Below are 23,101 nucleotides of genomic sequence, written 5' to 3' on the forward strand. Positions count from 1 at the left end.
CTCAAGCTGACACTCAGCACCGGGCATCATATTTTGAATGAGAGCTGACAGTGCTGCACTACAGGAAAGCAGAGGAGCTTCACCACTAGAAAAGTGGAAGGCATGCAGCGACCCACTGAACACAGGGCCGCGACCCACATTTGGGTTGCGAACCACCAGTTGAGAACCAAGGATCTAGAAGTATGTGTTTGTAGGTTGCCATTACTAAACATTTCTAAAGGCGTGTTTGTTGTTAAAGACTTGGGTTAAGTTCCACTCTAATGAAATGTCACTTATGACATTTCAATAAAGTTCTTACCAAAGAAAAAGAAAAAAAAGAGTGCAATGCGGCTCCATTGAGTGCATTGACACTGTGCCGGTGTGTTCTGTCGTGAATGCTGACCCCGTTGGATTTTTTCTGACTTCAGCATCTGCGCACAGACCGGGATTAACGAGGAAACAGGCATTTATTTACAAAGCATTTTGTCTTAAAAGTTAATTGTGACCATTAATAATATGCCATCCATGGCAGTAAATGATGGATGCCATTATGCACATGCATAATAATGTCATTTCTTAGGATGTTAATTGTGAATAAAATGCCATCCATCATTTGTCGTCATGGATGGCATATTATTAACGGTCACAATGACAAATTAATACCGAGTAAATAAATGCCTATTTCCTCGTTAATTCAAGACTGTGCGCACACACAGATGCTAAGGTCGGCAAATCCGACCGGGTCAGTGTTCTCGACAGAGCACGGGACACAGGCACACTAGCAGCCATTTGTGCACGTGAATGCAATGCATTGCGGTGAGTTTTTACGCACTGTATGGCCTCAAATGAATATAATTTGGCTTCCTCAACAGAAACTACGCTCTTGACGTTCCACGTTATAATACACATATTGTGTTGCCAACGCAGGAGGCCGGAGAGCCTCGGCACACAGCACAGAATATCGTCCCTGAGACAACCATAAGGAGTAGACTGCATTGGCACAAACCGACCATTCGCCCGCTTTTCTGATGTCACATGATGTTTCACAAGCAGCTCCTCCCCTTTGTGACATCACGTCCGCTTTGTACACACCTCCGGTGCCGGTAGAGCTAGGCCCCCGTGACTTAGCAGACGTGCAATCTGTAGACGTGATCGGGTTGAGAGTACCGTAGCGACATGTTTCTCACACGCTCCGAGTATGACAGGTGAGTGATAATCGGCGTCATTGTCCGGACACGCCATGTTATAGGATGGATTCATGACAAAAATCATTGGGCTTCTGTAAGCATACAAATGCCTGCCTTGTAAGATGTATGCAGATCGCTGACACAGGCTGGTACCTATGGAATCGGTTTTTGAGAGGGATTAACACATGTGCCCTGATAAAAGCAGAGGAAGGGTACACAGCTTGAATGGCTTGGTATACCAAGAGTCAAGCCTTAGTGCCCATTCACACTTGAGAATGATGATGTGCATGTATGTGTAAATTTTTCAGGCTTCAGTGTTTTTGTTTTAGCCAATGGGTAAGCTAGTTACCTGGGTGCAATATAGCAGGTTATGTGAATTTTTCAGGGGCGTCTATTAAAGGCTATGGGGCCCGATTGAGCCCGACGCTGGGTCACAATGTTCAGGTGTGAACGGGCATCATTGAAATTGCTGCGCTGTGAATCGGGGCTTAGTGTAAGCCAGGGCAAAAAGACTGTCAAATGAGCGAGGGGTAAGGGGTACGGGCAAGCGACTAAACACTGGGAATACATTGCTGAAGTCCTGCTTTTCAATCAAGTTTTGAAAAGTCTCAGCCAAACAGTGGCTACAGCCAGTTGGCACCCCTGCTGCTGTCAGAATACGATAGTCAGTGCGGCGGCGCAACACCATCCATGCTGTTAGCTTACATGGGTAAATCAAGCGTTTGAGAAAAAAAAATATTGGTGTGTGGCCATCTGCAAGTGGTCGGAGCCTGATGGAAATGCCAAGGGGCTAGTTCATTAGGTTCGTCCTGCTAGTGATTGTCAATGGGCAGATTCCATATCCAATAGCAGGCTGTCTGTTGGCAATGGAATCCACCAACTGCCAAGGGAGATTGACTCGATAGGGAAGCTGAGGGACTAGTTCCCCATCTGGCTTTGCACATTCATTAGTAAGGTCTGGTTCCCACCAAGGCGGCATCATTTGTTTTTTTTACGTGCGTTTTGCCTGGCAGCTTAAGAAACATTAAGGTCAGTGGACGAATGCGCATAAAAACCTTGCACCAAAATGTGCAGCGTGATTCTGCCGCCCGTTTCCATTTTAGTCTATGGGAGCAAAATTAGCTTGAAACTGCCAAAGAAAGCTGATGCACTTTCTGTCTGCGTTTGGCGTTTTGCTGCTCAGGTGTAAACAGGGGCCATTGAAAATCATGGGTGTTAGGCGTTTTAAAGCGCTTTTTCTACTGCTGAACAAGGCATAGTTGTGAACCAGGCCTAAAACACCTCTGGCTCACCACTGTATGACAGGTGCATCAGCCTTGGGAGGTGGTGAGCTGCACTGAGGGTGGGGGTGCCCAGTATGGACCCTCCGACCACAGTGCATCTCCACACCACAAATGGCAGAGCTTGCGCCAAATCTGTGGTACCCGTTTATAACCGACATTTATCGTTCAGATGCAGCACATAATTCTAGTAGGCACTCTTTAGGAATTCCAGGGCAGGTGCATTAGTACATAGTACCCATTAGATGTGAGTGTAGAAGTGCAGTGGATTACAGCAGAATCATTTCCCTAGTTTTCCTGCAGTGTCATTGTCAATGGCTGCCGTTTCATTTTGCTTCATCTCTTTGATTTGGCTGACAATGATGTCCTTCGTTTACACTCTTTTTGTTTGTTTTCTTTAGGGGGGTGAATACATTCTCTCCAGAAGGCAGGCTCTTTCAAGTGGAATATGCTATTGAAGCGATAAAGGTAATAGGGCCTTCAGCCATTGCTTTATTCCTGAACTGAAAGTGAAACTTTGTTTTACAAGTGAACGTAACACACATGCTTCACCCGATAGAAGGGGATTTCTGTCTGTGCTTTATTAGTACTGATTCACATGTTGCTGTTTCAAAGATCATGGAACTTTTTCCTGTTTTCTTTGACAGTACACGTTTCATATATATTTGTCCAATTTCTTATGCTTTTAGTTATCTTTAGCCAAAACTTTAATTTTTTTTTTACTTCTGGATAGAGTGGGAAAGTAAAAAAATCTCCCTCAGGATTTACTGCTATCTGGGGCTCCGTTAAAAAGATTTTTGCCCTTGCTTACTGCTTTAAGGGCCATGGTTTTACCAGGCAGGGAATGAGGGGAAAACTGCAACAGGGAACCCAACAACAATAAAAATCTGACGGGGGTTTTAGCCTTTTGCCTACATTACTTGAAGCGGAACTCCAATAATGATCTTTTATGGATACTTACATTGTTCCAGCTTGGCTTGATGAAGTATCAATTTCTGATATCTGGAAGATCTCTGGGGATGTTGAAAATCACTGTAGTAGTCAGCACTGCATGCAGTGATAGCCGTGATCTTGCGGCTAAGACTCCAGGGGCTTTCACACTTCACTCTGCGCACAAGGAGTCATTTATTTGGCACCGCAACCTTTCAGAGAACGCCTTGTATTTTGTTTCAGTAAATACAAGGTGTTCTCTGATTGGACGTGGTGGAGAGGAGGGTCTAAACATTGAACACCGTGAGGGGAATTTATCAAAACTGGAGCAGACCGAATCTGGAGCAGTTGCCCATGGCAACCACTTAGCTTCTCTCATTTAGCTCCTTCAGTTAGGCTCTGAAAATGAAACAGAGAAGCTGATTGGTTGCCATGGTCATCTGCTCCAGATTTTCTTTGTTCTTGTTTTGATAAATGCCACCCCTTGTATTCACTGAATAAAAAATGCAAGGGGGGAAATGTATCAAAACTGGAGCAGCTGTGCATGGCAACCAATCAGCTTACCTTTTCAATTTGTTCCATTAAGCTTTGAAAATGAAAGAGGGAAGCTGATTGGTTGCCATGCACAGCTGCTCCAGATTGTGTCTGCGCCAGTTTTGGTAAATTCCCCTCAACGTTTTCTCTAAATGGCGGCAGCGTCGAGCGAGGTACTCCCTGCACTTAGTGTGCAGAGGGGAATCTGCTGGAGCAGCACCCAGAAGATCACGGCCTACCACAGTGGTCCAAGCTGGACAAATATAGGTTTGCAAAAAGATTATTCCTGGAATTTTACTTTGGTGTTGCTGTTGGAGAGTTCCCCTCACTTTGACTGGTGAAAAGGTTGTCCCCACGATAGCAGGTATGGAGAAATCTCTCTTATGTTTTACTTGTTCATTTTGCAGCACTCACAGCTTACCATACATGTAGCTTTAACCACTTGCTGACCGGGGTTTTAAACCCCCTTCCTGTCCCGGCCATTTTTCAGTATTCAGCGCTGCGGTACTTTGGTTGACGCTTATTCCGTCATGCAACGCTATACTGAGATGCATTTTATACCATTGGGGACAGATAGAGCTTTCTTTTGGTGGTATTTAATCACCACTGGGGTTTTTATTTTTTACTATATAACAAAAAAGTACTGAATATTTAAAAAAAATAAATGGTTTTCCCTTTATTATTTTAGTAAACATTTATTTTTGCCCAATTTTTTGGTAAAATATAAAAGTCGGGGTGACGTCGGGTAAATACACCAAACATGTCAAGCCTAAAAATTGCCCGCGAAATCACAAAAAAAACACCATAGCCAAAATTGGTCGGAGGCGACGCTTTAAAAGATTTTACCGCACATCAGTTTAGTGTTATCAGTGATTGATGGCCCTAGAATTATTGCTCTCATTGCGACGTTCACAGCGATATGTAATTGGAGCAATCGTCGTTTTTGCGTGTAGGCACATTTTTGTGCATCTATGTAGGGGACTTTAAAACATTTTTTGTGTTTTTGTTTTTTTTGTCTTGTGTGTTTTGTGTTATTTATTTTTTACTTTTTTTTACACTTAACTTTATTGTTATCACATAGGGTGCTAAGAAGTACTCTATGTGATAACAAATTACAGTGACAGGTCCCCTTTATGGAGACATCAGGGGTCTCTAAGACTCCTAATGTCGCCTAGGGACCCCCAGAGAAGCTGATGAAGCACAGATCTGCTTCATCAGCTTCTCTCCGGTTTCTGTACTGGAGAGTGACAGAGGAATGCATTTCCTGCATTCAGAGACCAGGAGGAGAGCGGAGGGAGATCGGGTCCCGATCTCCCTCCGTTCCCGTTGCACAGTTTACAGAGAGACATCGCCTGGACCGGATGGATGCTCGGGATTGCAGGGACATCGACGGTGACCAGAGGTAAGGAGGGGGGCGCATCCTCACTTGTATCATACAAGCGATCGGGCGTCTTTACAGACGCCGGACCGCTTGTATGTAGACGGCCATCGCTGGCCGTTTAAAATCGAGGCGGTTTCCCGTTCGTGCGTGCCAGGGGGCACGAAGGACATCTAAAGACGCCCATCCGCATCCAAGAGACTCCCGTCCGGCCGTCTTTCCACGATCGGTGGACGGGAGGTGGTTAACAACTGTATATTTAAAGGAATCTGAATTTCCACTCAGCCTGCAGTTCGCTTCGCTGTAGCCGAATCCTGGCCTACTGTAATTGGGCAAAAGCTGCGTCACTTTCTGGTGCTTTTCAGGTTTGCCAGTCTCATCCTACCTAATGCATATTCCTATTTGCTGGTGATGCTGGCCATTATAGTGATGGGCCAATTCATACACTTGTATGTTCTAACACTGCCAGAAAGTGTCAGAGCTTTGTCCAAAACAGCCTGAGGTTCAGCTGTAGCAATGGGGACTGCTATTTGTTGCTGCTATGTTTAGGCACCGATTACTTGTTTACAATCCCCCTTTTTTTTTTTGTGACAGTCATTTTACATTTCTATAATATCTCAACCTTACTTCTGTGTTTTCTTCCCATTGGTGCAGATTGTCAGCCTGTAATGTATGCTGACCTGTCCTGCCTGCTCTCTGCAAACAGAGAAGTGTAAGAATGTCTTATGTTCACTGGCTCCATGTAGTGGCAGTAATGTTCTGCAAGCGTCGCTTGCACTGCTATTCACTGTGCAAACGTGTTATAAAGCCGTCCTGAGCTGTCAGCTAAAGCCCAACTGAAGTTGCGGTCAAATACATTCCAGGTGCATCAAATCAAAAAGGGAGACTTATCAATTCCATTGCACAGCAAGACAATGATAAACAGTAGCAGTGAGACATATTGTGATGACAGATTTACTACAAGGCTTTAAAATAGCACTGCAACACAATGAAACCCAACACTGACCACTTCTTAATTGTAGTTGGAATGAACTTAGCCGATTTAGACTGAGTGTTCAATTGAGCTTAATAAAGCCTTTTGTTCTTGTTCAAGTAATTTTGACAGCACTTTTCACGTATAACTGTGCTGTCACAGAAGACAGAATTACCCTAAAAGTAAGGGCTCCTTCACACTAGCCAGTGGCAGTGGTGAACCACAGTGCATACATTGTTACGTGTATTTTTTTCTTATTATTCACTTTATTTGGAGTGTGCAAAGTGTACACTTTATTCATGCCTTCTCATGGCAACACATTACATTACATTCTTTTGCAGTTCAGGGATCACAAACTATGTATGTGCCCAAGCGTTGCATCCTGGGAAGTTTCCATCAGCAGAACATTGCTGGGAAATCTAATCTGTAATCTCATGAGAGAGAGATAAAAGGCATTTTCATCCCCTGAGATGATGTGCATGGTCACATGTCCTAGTCACATGTGCCAGAGTTCCAGAAGGTAAAGGGAGAGCTAGTAATCTGCCCTTAGTTAACATGGCCACTGTCAGAAGACTAGGAAAGAAAAGAGAAACAAGGTATTCAAAGAATACAAAGCCAACAATTATCTAGAAGTATGTGTTTTGTAGATTGTCATTACTAAACATTTTTAATGGTGTGTTGTTATTTTAAATATATGGGTAAAGGTCCCCTTTTAAGAGCAGACCTTACAAGCAAAATGGCCTCTCTTGATCCGTAGCCTTTCTTGATTTAGTTTCACTTTGTTATCCGGGCCTAACCTGATCTGACCTGAAGGCTAAGCTACCCTGATTGCCAACCACCTATCCAGTGTGATAGCCTTTACTGGTCACCATGGTAGCCTCATTAAATAGTGACCTATAGAAGTTGGCAGGCCTTAGCCATCAAGTCTGAGGAGATCAGGCCCAAGTGAAAAATTAATAAATTGGCAATGAAGGCAAAGAGGACCTGTGACATGTCACAACCAGACTGAATACACCAGGAGAAAAGGTATGTATAAAGTTTGTTTTTGTTTTGTTTTTTCTCCAAGCGGTGCTCCTATGAGGGAAGGATTGGAAGGGTTAATCCTGCCCTTTGTCTAGAGTTGGAAAGTTTCACATGGCAAGTGAAAGACACTGATGCTTTTTATAGATAAATGCCTCTATAAAGTAATTTTTATTTTTTTTGTTAGCCTGAATATACACAGGCGAGAAAATTATTTGCCACCATGGGTTGTGCGGAGAGTCATCACTGTTATGTGACCCACTAGTGAGTTCAAGTGGTGCACATACAGTTTACTATTCCCTTCTCACTTATCACTGAGAAGAGGGGAAGAGTAGGGCAGGCTTTACTGAGAATTTTAAAAAGTTAGAAAATCTTTCTTGGGTGTGAATTAAGTATACAAGGCCAGCACCAATATTCAGGTATGCTGTACAAAAATTAAAATGATGCTTTGCTGGCATTATGGGGCCTAACCTGTGTCACGAAAACATGGACCCACACTTGCATCTCCATTACCAGCAATCTTGACTGTTGAAAAAAGATAGGATATATTCCAAGCTACACCAGGTAACGTTTTACTAGTCTTTATCAGTTTTGGTGATCCCGTGACCATTTTAGCCTTATTTTATTGTCTTTAGCTGATATGAGTTAAAACCAGGACGGTCTTCTGCTTTAAAGTGCTATGTTAGGAAATATTTTCTATATAATGTTTTTTTCTTCTTTTTCTTCAAAACACACACACACACCACACACTACACACCTCTTTTATGTTTTAACATATTACCAGTGAGTTTATTTGTTTTATGATGTACTTTTTTGTTGTTTTTTTTCTTCAGCTTGGCTCTACAGCCATTGGTATCCAAACTTCAGAAGGAGTATGTCTTGCAGTCGAGAAGAGGATCACATCACCTTTAATGGAGCCCAGCAGCATCGAGAAGATTGTGGAGATAGATGCTCATATAGGTGACTAAATGTTTAGTTGCCTAGAAAAATCATTTTAAAATATATTAAACAGTTCTTTGCTTGCAGGAACGGTGGAAAAAACAACCCTGGGTGAAAGTTTCTGAAAAGCTCCCTCATGACAGAAAGAGCGACCACCTTTCATTTCCACCAATTGGCAGAGACAACTATTGCCTAAACGCCTGCTGTTTAAAAGAGGCTTCCTTTCCCTTTCTAAATTGCTGTATAAATAGTGGTACAAAAATGTACTTGTGGGTGAAAAAGTTAGAACAAATACTTCGTCTTTCACACTGCAGGGGTGAAGTCTCTATTCTTCCTTTGATGCTCTCGGGGAATAAGTAGAGCAGATCTCACGAGATGAAACTCCAGCACCGTGCAGGAGCATCTTCTCACGATGTTTGGGATCCTCATCATTCCCAGAAGACTATTGATATCACCCTTGTCTAGACTCCGTAGGTGGAAGCCACAGGTACATTTTTGTACTAATTATATAGCAATTTGAAAAGGGGGATGGAGCCCTATCTAATGAGCAGAGCTTGCTTTCTAATGCGAGGTCTGTTTTTTAAAGTGCCCCGTGTAATATCACATAGTTCAAATGAGCAGTGCATGTCTAAAAGAACTTCAGTGAAGTCTGAAAGACTGTTAACCCTAAAATTCATATTTCATAAGTGTCTGCTTTTACATCAATCTGTGTAATAGTAAGGCTGTTCAAGTTTTTCTTCTTTTCCTCAAAAATACCTGGTAATTCTGCCAGTCCCTTTACTTGGCTATTGTAGTCTGGCCATGCCAAGCACAGAAGCAGATCCTTGCTAGCCTTGACTGTTTGCATACAAGTGCTTCCCCCTTCAGAGTACATATCTCTGTTGTCCGTTCACCTTGTATTTTTCAGTTTTGTAAAAAAAAAAAATTTGGTAAAGTTGGTGTGGCCTGTTCCTTACTTTCTTCCCCACTGTTACACTGTAGAACAGCAATTTCTACTATCACAATATAAATATATAGAATGTGTGTGCTCTACCAGTGAAAATACATCGTGTTGCATGCTCAAATCCATGTGTAATATCATCAGAACTTTTTATATTTCAATTGATAAAAAAAGAAAAGGTAATAGAAATATGTTGTGGGTACTTGAAATTACCGTATTTTTTGCTCCATAAGACACACTTTTTTTTCCCCCCAAAAGGAGGGGGAAAATGTGCCTGCGTCTTATGGAGCGAATACCTATCGCCCGACGCCCGGGACATGCAGTTTCGGGCGAGTAGTTTATTTTTGTACATTCAGCCCTGCTCCTGACGAGCAGAGCTGAATGTACAGTGGGTGCCGCTGCTCGTTTAATACAAGGGATCTAATTAGATTCCTTGTATTAAATTGATAGGCGGCGATCGTGTCCACACCCGCCGTGGTTTTCAGGGTCCCCCGCTCCTCTGGGGGACCGTGACCCGCCGTGGTCCCCCATAGGAGCTCACCATAGAGCCCCTTGAGCAGACGAAGAACGCCATTCTTCGTCTGCTCTGTGTGTATACTGAGACAGCGCCACCTGTCTCAGCGGTCACTAACTGCAGCTTCTGTCACAGAATTTCTGTCACAGAAGCCCTGAGTCCTATCGTCCGGAGCATCTTATAGACCGCAAAATACGGTATGTCTTCAATGAAAGTCTATGTAAATGAGGCTTAATTTACATTTTTATATCTAATTTTGTAAGGTACTTGGAAAGGGTGTGTGTGGGGACTTGATATAATTGTAACCTTTCCTTTTTACTTTCATGTTTCCTGTAGGCTGTGCTATGAGTGGGTTAATTGCAGATGCAAAGACATTAATTGATAAAGCTCGAGTTGAAACACAGGTATTTGAATTGTTCAAATGATGCGTTAGCAAAAGAACGCCTTTTGTTTCATCACGATTCTACATAGTTCTTGAAGCATTGACAGATTGTGTGTGTGTGTTTCTTTTTGTCATTCCAGAATCATTGGTTTACCTATAATGAGACAATGACTGTAGAAAGTGTCACACAAGCAGTCTCCAATCTAGCACTACAGTTTGGAGAGGAGGATGCTGACCCTGGAGCCATGGCAAGTGCTTTAGAGGAGACTACATCACCTTTTTTTCTGTCTTGTCACTGTTTGAATTTACAATGCTCTCAGTTGTCTGGAAGACACTTTTTTTTAATGCTTCAAATCTGTTTTCCCTTATTATTTTAGAGCCGCCCATTTGGAGTTGCTCTTCTTTTCGGTGGTGCTGATGAGAAAGGACCTCAGCTGTAAGTGTTACAAAAACCGTTTGCCATGTGGATGCTGTTTACCACAACTTGGGATACTTGTCATTCTATTTCACTTAACTACTCTCTTTTATTGTTCTGCAGTTTTCACATGGATCCTTCTGGAACGTTTGTTCAGTGTGATGCCCGAGCCATTGGCTCTGCTTCTGAAGGAGCTCAGAGCTCACTACAGGAGGTTTATCATAAGGTAAGATTAACCCCTTCATGACCTAGGCCTTTTTTTTTCTTCAGATTTTGTGTACATGTTGTAATCCACATTTTAGGCCTTAAAATTACTTAAGACCCCCAAACATTATATATTTTCTGAAAGCCAAGACCCTATAGAATAAAATGGTGGCAGTTGCACATTTTTATGTTGCACGATATTAGCGCAACTCATCAGACCCCAACATTTAACGATAAATGCGCTTAAATGCCCCAAAACACAAGAATTTACCCTTTTTTAATAAAATCTAAAAGATGAGGTTACGAGTAAATAGATACCAAACATGCCCAGGTTAATAATTGTGCGTGTCCGTGAAACGGCGACAAAATTCAGTACCCTGTGCTTTAAAAGCCCCCACAGGTCATCAGTTTAGAGATATGCGTAAATATTGGCCCTAGAGTTATTGCTCTCACTCCGGTGTGCACGGCGATACCCAACATGTGTAGCACGATCGTAGACGCACGTTCATATGTAGATGCACCCGACGCGTGTTTACATGAAGGCGCGGGGGCAGGGGACTTTTTAAAAAAATTAATTTATTTTTACATTTATTCATTTTGAAAAATTGTTGGTTTTTTTTTCTAACTAATTGCTATCACATAGGGGGGCTTACAGGTACTCTTTCAGGTGATACTGGGGGTCCAAAAGACCCCCTAGTGTCACCTTTACAGATCGCACTTCAATAGCTTATTGCTGGGTTTCAGCAGTCTAACACTGACAGCTATGGGACCGGAAGTGATGTAATCTGCATTGCTCCCGGTCCCATAGTACGGGGAGGAGAGCGGTGAGCGAATGCATGCCCCTAAGTCACTGCTATGTCTTGGAAGTGACATAGGATGTGGTGGATAGAAGTACAGTGGGGGACAAGGCATCAAATGTGTGTCTGTGAAGCTATTACTTCGGTGACCTAAGCTCTTCAATAGAGCAACTTGCTGTCCACCAAACAGGTAGACCTTGATCTTTTCATGCAGGAGGGTTTAAAAAGAAAAATGTATGGTGACAGGCTCATTTTACATTAAGTTAAATTGAGGTTTTATCTCACCATATCAAATGCGTGCATTGGGCAGTCATTTTAGGTAATATTGGCATGGAATCCCACAGCAACCAATCAGCTTTACATTATATTCAAGTAAATTTTTTAAAGAATGATTTGTCTGCTAGGCTACATTTGTAGCCATGGGAGATGAGAAACAAAGTAGCAGGAGTCATGTCCTAGCATAAGGTGTTGATAAATAACAACATAGTATATTGCAGTATTTTTTTTTTTTGGTTAAATTATAGGTCCATAAACATGCTTGCAGCATTTAGTGGGGTTTATTGATGACCAAAGACACAAGAAGTGTAAGCTAACGCCTTGACGCATTTTGCATTGCACAGTGCTTAATAATAATGCTTAAAGATGAGCAATCTTCAAAGTGAAATGTGTTAAGAAAATAGTTTGCACTCTTGGTGCCTTTGATCTTCAATAAATTATTTGCAGTTTGATAGATTTTTTTTCTCATTCAGCTCATAAGTTTGCATCCAGGCAAGGCTGAGTTCCAAGCTGCAGCAGGTGAATTGAGGCAGGTATTCCAGGCAGCAGCAGTCGGTCATTTATTTTCATGTACTTCAGTATGTCTGCGAGATTGTATTTTTTTTGTTTTTTTTCAGTCAATGACCCTAAAAGAAGCCATTAAATCATCGCTCACTATTCTAAAACAGGTGATGGAAGAGAAATTGAATGCTATAAACATTGAGGTACAGTATCAGAACTTTTTCAGTAGCGTATGAGATTAAAATCCAACTATCCATTTTGTTTTAGGTGAAATCTGCTGGTTTGCGTCCCCTCGCAAAAGGGTTTAAGTGTATATTGTTTGCTAACAAGAACCTCTCATGTAGCCTGCTGCAACTAACAGTTGTAAAATCATTTGTTGGTAATTTTTTCCTGTTGCATAATCTTCTTGGTGATTACAGTGGCAAGATATCCCTGTCACAGTTCTGGCTTTTTTTTCCTTTGACCTTTTGGAGTTTCATTCCTTGTGCTGTTTCTATTCCTCTGTTCCATTCTATATAAAATATCCAACAGCGACAGTGAGGCCCCATTCACACCTGACCGTTTTGTAGCGCGTCCTACGCTCGATGAACGCTCTACAAAACGGTCAAAAAAATAAATAGCACTGTAGTCAATGGCCTCGTTCCCACCTGTCCGTATTTCCGCCCGTCCCAAACGCACTACAAAACGGCCCACGCATGAAAAGGTCCCGAAGCGTTTTTTGCTGCGTATTGGTCTGTTTTGTAGGGCGTTTTCCATTAGTATACTGCCAAGTAGCCTTTGGAATCGCGCGGCTTTTTTACCGCGAATCGCGGTAAAAAAAAACGTGTGACGGTCGCGCGACAGACGCGCATATTACAATACGCATAGGTGTGAATGGGGCCTTAAAATATATTTGGGGCTAAAGGTGTGCAGAGGTCTTAAAGCGACTGTTGCTAGATTAAAAATAAAGTGCAGCCTGTGAATTCAATAGTGAATTTGTAACTGTTCCGCTGCCAGCACCTGCTAGCTGGTCTTCCACTCCTAAAAAAACCTAACCATTTTCTTTACAGGGTGCTGTTTAAAAAATGTTTTATCTAGTGTTTTAACACCACAGCCCATGCGAGATATTGTAAGGTGGCTTAATTGTCCAGAATTTACCAAAACTGAGTTTTTAACATTTATAGTTTGCTAAATTCTTAACTGTACAGTACATATTTTTTTGGTTTTACCTCCGGCGTGAAGAAAGGGTACTTAAAGGAGAAGTTGGGGGTGAAGAAAATAATACACATTCATACTCTCCCCGATGCTTTAGCATCTTTGTAATGCTGCAACTGTCTCACGCAGGTTCTAAGACTGAGAGCTGACCGACCATGTGGCCACTGATCAGTCCGCTCACGGCCTCACCTCCCAGCAGAGGGTAGTGGCTGTTAGCCACTGCTTCCTGAAAGGATTACCCCACCCCTCTCTGATCTTCCAACGCTGGTTGGAGCTACAGGTTGGGGAGGGTACAGGCATGGCTGGCTCTTGGATGCTCCCAGAGGGACAGAGGCAGTTGGCAGCTAGAGAGGATCCCAACAATATTGCTGGGATCCTTCTCGGCTGCAGCACGACTCTGCCCTGATAGCTGGCATTAGACTGCTATTGGCTGGCTTTGGTTCACAGGAGCACATTAGTAAATGTTTTCCTGTGACCCAAAGGAGAAGTATAGCCAAGCAAAAAAGATTGGCTTTACATTTATTTTAAGGCTGTCCTGGGGTAGCACCCCTATAAGGAAAATCTTGCATAATGAGTAGAAGAATTGGCATCAATACAGGCTTTGAAGTGTGTTGAGATGAATGAGTGTATGTGTTATTTTAATGTTTGCAGAGGGATAGGATGAAGGGTTATTTAATCATTTGTAAACTTTTTTGATTGTGTTAATAAAACTAGTTGAAGCTCCCTCAGTCTGTCATGTACCTGCTGTTTAGCCGCCCCGTTCTTTACGGAGGGGTTCTTTTTTCCTACTTTATCACCCCTACTGCTTCCACCTTTTACACTATGGGCTGAGAAGTGGCAATTCTGCCCTGTCCTCAGGTCGGTGTATGCATTAAGCAAATTCTTTTTTTTCTCTGTGGCTGGACTCCTACATGGTCTACTAATGAGGCTAGAGGGGATCCTGATGTAATCCCGATTTTTTTAACTTTTTTATTTCAGTATGCATTTTCCTTTTCAAAAGTCTCTTACCATTTGCTCTACATGTTTACAGTCTGTATATGATTTCTGTTTTAAGCTGCCTGCCACGTTCAGGAAGTGAACTTGCATTCCTCCATTTATAGGAAAGCCTTAACTCTGTTTTCCAAAGCTGTTAAAGTGAGCAGAGTGAATTTACTCCTTCTGATAAGTGAAAGGATATCCAATGAACTATTCTGGTTACAGGTGTCTATATTTAGGGCATTGCAGTTGCAGAGATTCTTCATTGACATCAATCACGCTCACGGCAGCTGCTCAGTCCATCATCTACTTGTTCTTCCCTCCCACTCACTAACGTCCTTTTCTTCCTCTTAACAGCTTGCAACCATAGAGCCTGGGAAGAAATTTCATATGTACTGTAAGGAGGAGCTAGAAGAGGTTATAAAGGACATTTGAGCATCATGGTTGGCCTTCCGGAGCAGATTGGACCACAGCTGCCACACCCTGCTTTCAGTTTCCACTTTTGTATGATTTTTGTCTGTATTTAGATGCAGGTTTAAGTTGTTTCAAATAAAATTTTCTTACTCTTAAAAGCAGAAAAAACTATTCAATTGTAGAGAATATTTGTTTTCAAACTACGCATTGCCTGGTTGCATGTAAAGTATTAAGGGGTTCGTGTTTTTGTCTCCTTTGCAGCAGAGTTACTTAATCTGAGGTCACTGCCACATTTTGTTTTAGCTGTAATGGACACACTTTTTAGCTCTTAGTTTAGTTTTACCTCCCATTATTATCATTCCCTAAAATGTGACTATCTTTAAAGTCTGAAGATTTTATTTTTGTAATCGATAGGCCCCACACAAGTCATAGTGCAATACACATAACAAAATACATATTTGTTTTGGTGCTTAATTGCCTTTTTTCAAGAAGACCGAGTTCCAAAAACTATGCAAAGTTTAAATGTTCAAAAGAAGCAGGTCTCTGAATATAGCGTGCCAAGTAACAATTTTAAGAAGATTATGCATTTGTTGGTGTCTGTCCCTTTTGGGCAGGTTACTCCTTACTTTCTTTCTCTGTTACACTCGAGGTTAGGGTGTCAATAGGACGAGATATTTTCAATGGGATCAAAAATCACGATCAGTATCTAACAGGTACCTTTTCCCCACTCCTTTTTTTTTTTTTTTAATAGGATTTTTCTACTCACCTTAAAATCATTTTCTTGGGGTCCATTGAGGGACACAGAAATTGTTAGAATTCTTCGAGTGTCAGGTTATACTCCCACTTAAAGGAAATGGACACTGGCAATTAAAAAAGCAATTGGCCAGCACAGGGTAACACCACCCCCAATTATCATGACTCAGCTTTGTAGCAAAGTACTACCAAGAGCATCAAATGAACTCTGAGGGGAGGTACCTGTGTCCTTCAAAGGACTCCAAGAAAAGGACTTTACATTGAGTACAAAAATCCTATTTTTTTTTCATCTATTGAGGGACCCAGGAATTCTTAGACTGTCAGGATGTCCAAGAGCAGCCCAACAGAAGGGTGGGCAACATAGAAACAAAGGCTAGCCGGCCGAAGAAAAGACAACAGAAAACTGGAGACTGTCTATACCTCAAAAGAGCCAATGAAGGATAAGGCTGCCAGTTTAAACACTTGCCTAGTAGAGATGGTAGTTCACATGATGATTCAGAGAGAACCAGATTCAGATCCCATGGAGCTACACGGGAGACTCCCTTTATAAAGTTCTAACTTAAAGGAGAACTATGGGGTCAGTGTTTTGCCCCATAGTTCTCCTAAGGGTCACGGGAGGACATAAACTAGCGTCCTCCCATGACCCAAAGCTCAGTATATATCGTGAGCTACAGCTCGTGTTCTATTGAGACTGCTGCAGCCGGGACGGATCCAGACATTACTGTCGAGATCCACCCAGCTGTGTGAGTGACAGCTGGCTCTGACTATTTGGAGGCAGAGCCAGCTGTACCCTCCCCTGTCCGTTCTGCCAGTCAGCGCTGGGGGGGGGCGGGGGAATCCCGGCAGGGAGCCTTTTTGTGACAGTCACGGCTCTCTGCAGGGACATGATCGAGATCTATTGAGCCAGCGTGTGACAGTTTCATTGTCACACGTCCGCTCGAACTAAGGTTGAGTGAAAATCACTCACATCATAGCTCTTTTAAGTAGTGAAAGAGACCTACAGTCTCTTAAAAAAAAGATTAACTGGGCTGAAACCTGGCTCTCAAAAGTGCTGAGGTCCAGACACAGCTGCAGAAAAAAAAAAAAACAGACTTGCTATAGGGTAAGGACAGATGCACTCCCTAAGAAAAAACCCTGAACTGTAACGCAAAATATAGAACAAGCAGCATTTTCGTGTTTGCAGTGGAACGGAAGTTTTGCCATGCTTCCAATCGCACTGCGGGGGGGGGGGCATGGAAGCGGTGCCATTGAGTTCAATGCACAGCCACGCCCCAGAGTGCAGGGGGAAGTTTTGTGAGGGATTGTGGTGTGTTCCAGCAGCTACCGCTCTGGAACGCACAGCATTTTGGTGTGAACAAGCCCTCAGAGGATACAACCTGAACCAGAGAAGTTGAGCATGTCCGATTTAGCAGAGGATGGAAGAAAGGGGAAGGTAATGACCCATGGGTCAAAGGCAGGGGTGTATCTACCGCAAGGCAAACTAGGCATTTGCCTAGGGTGGCACTTTCCAGGGGGGCAGCAGAAAACACTGCCCCAAACCAATGAGGCGGACAGGGCTGGACTTGCCTTTGGCCATTCCGGGCTCTTGCCCAGTGGGCCGAGGCTGGGCGGCACAGAATCAGGCAGCAGCGCCTTAATGAGGCAAACTAGGTGGCCACTCCTAATTAAGAGAGCTGCCCAGTGAGATGCGGTCCGGCTGGCTTTGTACAGGAGGTGGAGGAGAAGCAGCGGGTTGATCGGGGCTGGCCAGAGCATGTGATCTGATGGGATGTCGCAGAAGCAGGCTGGGGACTGCAATGTATCCTGTTGGTACAGGTGGCACTTCGAGCTGCAGGTAAGAGAAGCAGCACAGGTATGCAAGGAAAGGGAGCCCACCATTAACCATGCACAGCTCTCCTGAGACCCCGTGTGCGCTGTATCTAGTGACTGACATGTTGCGCAAAATGTCCTAAACAGGATGGGGTCGGGCAAATTTAACTTTCAAATGTTTTTATTGTTTTTCATCAAGACATAACAAAACATTTAAACATATTACTTTCTTATAAAACAACATACATCGAAGAATAACATTACTCTCTCATCCCCACTCATTTCCCATACTTAACATAGCATAAAGAATTACCTACGAACTAGCCGTATTATACTAAAACCGATAGAGCTTCATGGCTCCCCTTCAATTTGCAACAACAACACCCTAATATAATATTAGATTAAGCCCAGTCTCACATCGGTATTTTACACCCTAACTTTTTTACTGGAAACTATCATAATTGCCAGGGAGATGTTCCCTATTAGGATATATTTCTGCAGGGTGGGATGCTCTCCACCCCGCCCCCCTGAAATGATGGCAGATAGCACAGGTAGCAATAGCTTCTTTGCTATCTGCAGGGGGTTTTTTTTTTAGTATTCTGACACCTGCTGCCGTCAGAATAAAAAATAACAAAAAAAAACAGGAATGCATAGCTGGATTGCTTTTGGCTATTTCAATTTGCAATATCCAATAGCAAGCTGGCTATTGCACCTGCCCTCTGCTGTTGTCAATCCCTAGAAGAGGACCTGATGGAGAACTTCAGGTTCCCCTCTGCTGATTGACAGCAGCAGTGGGCGGGTGGAATAACTAGTTTGCTATTGTCTATTGCAAAATGAAATAGCTAATAGGAATCTAGCTATGCATTCCTATGCTGGTTTTTTTTCTGACTGAGGGCGGCCCACGGCTCCGATGAGAGAAAAGAAAGAAAATGTTTCTCTCCCGGGCAGCCGGGAGCCACTATCTAATAGTGGGAGACTCCCGGAGCGTCAGGGAGAGTTGGGATGTCTGCTATAGTGTAATGTACTGTTGATATATCACTGTGTTAGTGCTATTGTCTTATGTTTATTCTGTTATATTGCAAAAACAAATATAAAGATTTAAAAAAAAGAAAGCTGAACCAGACAACAGTAGCCCCCTTGACACAAAAGCCAAATAAGACCAGGTCCTGCAGTGCACTTGCTTAGGCAGAGTGACCCCCACATCTGATTGCCAGAGATATAAGTAAAGGCCAAACAAAGTGTCACCAGTGCCCGTCCACTCTATAACTTTCATGAGCGCCGCTGCTCCTTTCTGAGTGAATGTGGCATCATCAGGAGTCCGGGAAAATAAAGTGTAATAGTTTTTACCTAGCAAGCCTGAGCAGAAAGAAAAAGGAGAGCTCCCCCGTGTGGCTAACTTGCGTAAAGTATAAGCAAGTACGAGTCACCATAGCAACACTCAGAGGCCCTATAACAGGGGTGGGGAATCTCCAGCCCTCCAGCTGCAGTGAAACTACAAATCCCATGATGCATCTGTCCCTGGAAGTCATTCCTGTGGCTGGTAGAATCTTGTAATGCCTCATGGGATTTGTAGTTTCACCACAACTGGAGGGCCGGTGGTTCCACACCCCTGCCCTATAATGTACATCCTTTTGTAACTTGGGGAACCAGAAACATCTGTGACACCATGTAGAGCCAAAGGAAATCTCACCACTTCAATTCCTTAGCCACAGTCAGGACTCCCCAGGTGCTGGTCCAATAGGTGCGTCTCCACCTTGGAATGCAGACATCCCAACTCTCCCGGACGCTCCCCCCCTAAACCCCCCTCCGCGGATGGGTGGAGGGCACCTCCCTGAAATGAGAGGGACACCTCCCTGAAATTGCTTCTTTCAGGTTGGGATCCCTGGGAATGTAGTAGTATACGAAGAGACCGCACTATCCAGAGAATTCCAATACTTCAGACTTTATTGAAATTCCTAGCAAATCCAGTACATAAAGTGAATAAAAGTGTATAAAGCAACAAATGCCAGTACTGCACACCCCCAACCAGCTACAACCTCTCACATGTTTCACCCGTAGGCCTATTCACTTTCACTTATACACTTTTATTCACTTTATGTACTGGATTTGCTAGGAATTTCAATAAAGTCTGAAGTATTGGAATTCTCTGGATAGTGCGGTCTGTTTGTATACTATCTGTGACACCATGTCACACATGTAAAGTACAAATGTTACAAGTTTCTCGTATAACACCAGTAGTAAGACAGAGTGGGAAAGGAAAAAAATCACTGCTATTGACAGTCTGTTCTGACAATACTGCCTTGCACAGTTTCAGATACAATAAAGGGAAGAATCCCCAACATAGCATTAGCCTGTTACATGCACCCATGAAGGTGAGTTTCCAGAGAAAGCGTGAGGTAAAAAACTGCCTCAGCTCTGCACTGACAAATACATAAGGAATCCCAATTATACTGGCCTGACTAATGGAGTCCTGTGCAAACTGGAACACCGGTAAAGATTATGATCAGGGAACCTGCGCTGCTCGTCTAGCTGGAGAACCATCCAGGATTTTCATATCCATTATGAATTTCCCTGTAGCTGTAGATGAATGTAGAAACTTCCAGAAAGTCAGGGCTGTCACAAAGAGAACACCAGCATAAAACTGGGAGAACGCGCGCCGTGTAGAGTTGAGAAAATTCCAGGATTTCAAATATTCACCATGAATCTACCAGTACTGTTGGTTGACTGGAGAAACTTTCCAGAATGTCATAAATCCGGCATGAATCTACCAGGAGCTGTAAATAGTAAAAAAAAAATCTTTCAAACGATTAGAGAACAGCAAAGCTGAAGAAAAAACATCCACTCTCCTGAGGACACTAGCAAAAAGTGAGCCATGTGCCCAGTTCTCTCGGCGACAGTCTAAGAATTTCTGTGTCGTGCAATGGATGATAAAGAAGATACCTTTTCATTACTATTTGTGTCTTTGAGGGATTTCTCTGGTGGTATCTTGTTACACCCTGACACATGGAAAATGAGTGAGGGGTCAAAGGCAACAATAAGAACCTGACAGAGTTTCTTGCCTTTCTCAGCTTTCCAAAAATATATATAGAGGAGAGATAAATTAAAGAGGTTTATGCCTGGACTAGTAAAAGATAAAACAATATTTTTTTTTTACTAGATTGAAAACAACACTTACATAGGGCCGCTCCTAAACAACAACAATCTAAAATCCCAGTATTGTGTGAAATAAACCACAATAAAGCAAAGCTGTGGGGACGCTTATAAATTACCCAAGCAGAGAAAATGCCCATATTATCTAGTGGGAAGAGAAAAAGCAACTCTACGTTCCCTATTTTGTACAACCAACGCTCTTCTCCTCTCTCAGATGCCCTGAGTTGTGAGTGGGTCCCCGACATCCTCATTTACAATGCAGTACTGCTGGTCCTGTGTTATACATGAAGACATCAAAGTGCACGCTACCAACGGAGTGGTGAAGAGAAGCAGCTTGAGGGGACCAGCCATGCAGCCAGGAATAGAGTATGTATAGTTACTTTTTTATGTTCACCTAGACAAGAGAAAAGGCAAAAAAATGTGGCACTCGGGTAAGGTGAGATATAGGAAAAGTCAATTGTAAATGTATGCTATATAAAACAATAGTCCTTATAATAATAAAATAATGATAAGAAATTGCGGAGGTAGTCTGAGATGCTTATTAAAATACAGATAACACGGATCTAATGAGGTGGTGCAGCCAACTCTAACAAGAGAGGAGGGGTAGCTAAATAAAACAAACATTTAATCCCTGCAGTGCAAGGTGGGGGGAGAGCCTCACTGCAGGGAGTAAATGTTTGTTTTATTTAGTAAGTTTTTGTTTATTCTACACACTATTAAATGCAGTCACAAGCAGTGTTCATATTAAAAGGCATATATCAGATTGGCATCTTTTTATTGCAAAGTCACCCCAACGTTTTCATCCCTGCTGTGGGAAGTGGCTAGGATCTACCTGATGGTATTCCATGATCCGACTTGAGAGTCTTGTCAGGAAAACCTGTCCGGTGTACATTGCTATGCCCTCCACTTCTGTCTATTAAGGTCGTGTGATGCATTTTGGGTATCACTTCCCCTTTTTCTATCCTGACTTTAAAGGGCTACCTCCTGCTACTGAAATACCCATGTCTTAACAGACATCCCTCATATAGAGGCTTATTAAATGGCAATCCATGAACTAACACATGAAATATGTAACCATATAAATAATAAATAAACCCAAGAACAGCAATACAGTATATTGCAACTTACCAAACCTTAGATGTAGTGGGTGCATTAGTTTTCTCTTTTTCCTTTATAATTCCCAAATTGATAGAATGCAGGGGGCAGATGACCTGTATCTCATAACAAGATCCAATTTTGAGCCATTGCTCTGAGTCCAGTCCTTCATTTCTATTGTTTCAAGCCCTGCTGAAGGATGTTGTGTCTGCCCCCAAAACATGTTGGCTTTTTGATGAACATAATCATTAAATATTTTTGGGACACTGAAATATGATTTGGTCTGGTGCTCTCCTTTTTCCGGTATCTCCCATTAGAGACTGAGCATCATTGAGCATCATTGAGCTGCCTAAGCATAAGCTAATAAGCTACTTCCAGGCTCAGATCAAGCTGGGTCTATCATAAAGGATAGCAATAGACTCCTCCCACCACCACTGAAACATACTTGTGTTTTTATCCACTATTATGGCACCGATCAACACCCTCACCAGGAGAGGTGTGGACTGTAAGAACTGGTCGGCAGAAGCTATTAGGACATTCTCCCCTGGAAGAAGCCTTCTCCTCTGCTCCAGTCCTGCAACGTCCCGATACCTCATACCCATCCTTCCTTAACAAAATGAAGACCAGGTGTTTACACCCCCTTCCTGTCCAGGCCATTTTTCAGTATTCAGCGCTGCGGTACTTTGACATTTATTCAATCATGCAACGCTGTACTGCAATTATTTTTATATCATTGTTTAGAGACACATAGAGCTTTCTTTTGGTGGTATTTAATCACCACTGGGGTCTTTATTTTTTACTATATAACAGAAAAGTACCAAAAATGTTGGGGAAAAAAACAGTTTCCCTGTATTATATTATGAAACATTTATTATCAACCCATATTTTTTGTAAAATATAAACCCACATGCCCTTAAATAATTAAGCTCCAATATTTCTATGCCATGGTTTCTAATTTTCAGAGACTTTTTAATGACTGGCTACATATATTTATAAAGAGATCATGCTATCTGTGACAGTAGTAAGGTATAGGTAGAAAATACCATGACACCTTATTCTGTTAAAATTCACCAGTGAAACAAATTAGATTTAAATCTTTTGTCTGTAGGGTCAGCAGAGAATTGGCACATTTCATAATTTCTTAGAGAGTCTGGAAACTTCTAAAGGGTAAAGCCACTGGCGGAACTACCAGGGTTGCAGTGGTCGCAATTGCGATCGGGCCCTGGCGTTTCGCCTGTTGGGGACTGTATAGTGTATACAGCAATGCAGAATAGCACCAACTTTGCAGGACTACAAGTCCCAGCAATGTATTATATTATAAGTAGGGATGCACCAGTGCATTTTCACGAGTATTCATACTCGTGAAAATCCTCCGATACTAAACGCAGATATTGGCACAACATTTTTAAACTGAAGCAGCAGCGCTTCCTGTTTATAGTTCTTTCCCATGGCGGTGGGAGGG

The 23,101-nt window shown here is 42.6% G+C and overlaps 1 protein-coding gene across 1 annotated transcript; it reads left to right on the forward strand.

Annotated features, from left to right (window-relative positions):
* The first annotated feature begins 1,040 nt into the window (after nt 1-1,040).
* Nucleotides 1,041-14,992, forward strand: PSMA5 (proteasome subunit alpha 5). Its single transcript, XM_018566995.1, has 9 exons — nt 1,041-1,184; nt 2,848-2,914; nt 8,115-8,241; nt 10,011-10,078; nt 10,197-10,304; nt 10,434-10,492; nt 10,595-10,697; nt 12,366-12,452; nt 14,776-14,992. Exons 1-9 carry the CDS (start codon nt 1,156-1,158, stop codon nt 14,851-14,853), a joined length of 726 nt encoding a protein of 241 aa, XP_018422497.1. The 5' UTR covers nt 1,041-1,155; the 3' UTR covers nt 14,854-14,992.
* Nucleotides 14,993-23,101: the final 8,109 nt, after the last annotated feature.

Source organism: Nanorana parkeri, unplaced genomic scaffold (genome assembly GCF_000935625.1).
Source record: "Nanorana parkeri isolate BGI_ZX_2015 unplaced genomic scaffold, ASM93562v1 scaffold995, whole genome shotgun sequence".
Classification (NCBI taxonomy): domain Eukaryota; kingdom Metazoa; phylum Chordata; class Amphibia; order Anura; family Dicroglossidae; genus Nanorana; species Nanorana parkeri.

What these genes read in the sequence shown, in the direction of transcription:
- PSMA5 (XM_018566995.1), top strand. Translation starts at nt 1,156, where the DNA reads ATGTTTCTCACACGCTCCGAGTATGACAG. An exon ending in ATGCTATTGAAGCGATAAAG is followed by an intron (nt 2,915 to 8,114) that starts GTAATAGGGCCT and finishes TTTTTTCTTCAG; the next exon opens with CTTGGCTCTACAGCCATTGG. An exon ending in GATGAGAAAGGACCTCAGCT is followed by an intron (nt 10,493 to 10,594) that starts GTAAGTGTTACA and finishes ATTGTTCTGCAG; the next exon opens with TTTTCACATGGATCCTTCTG.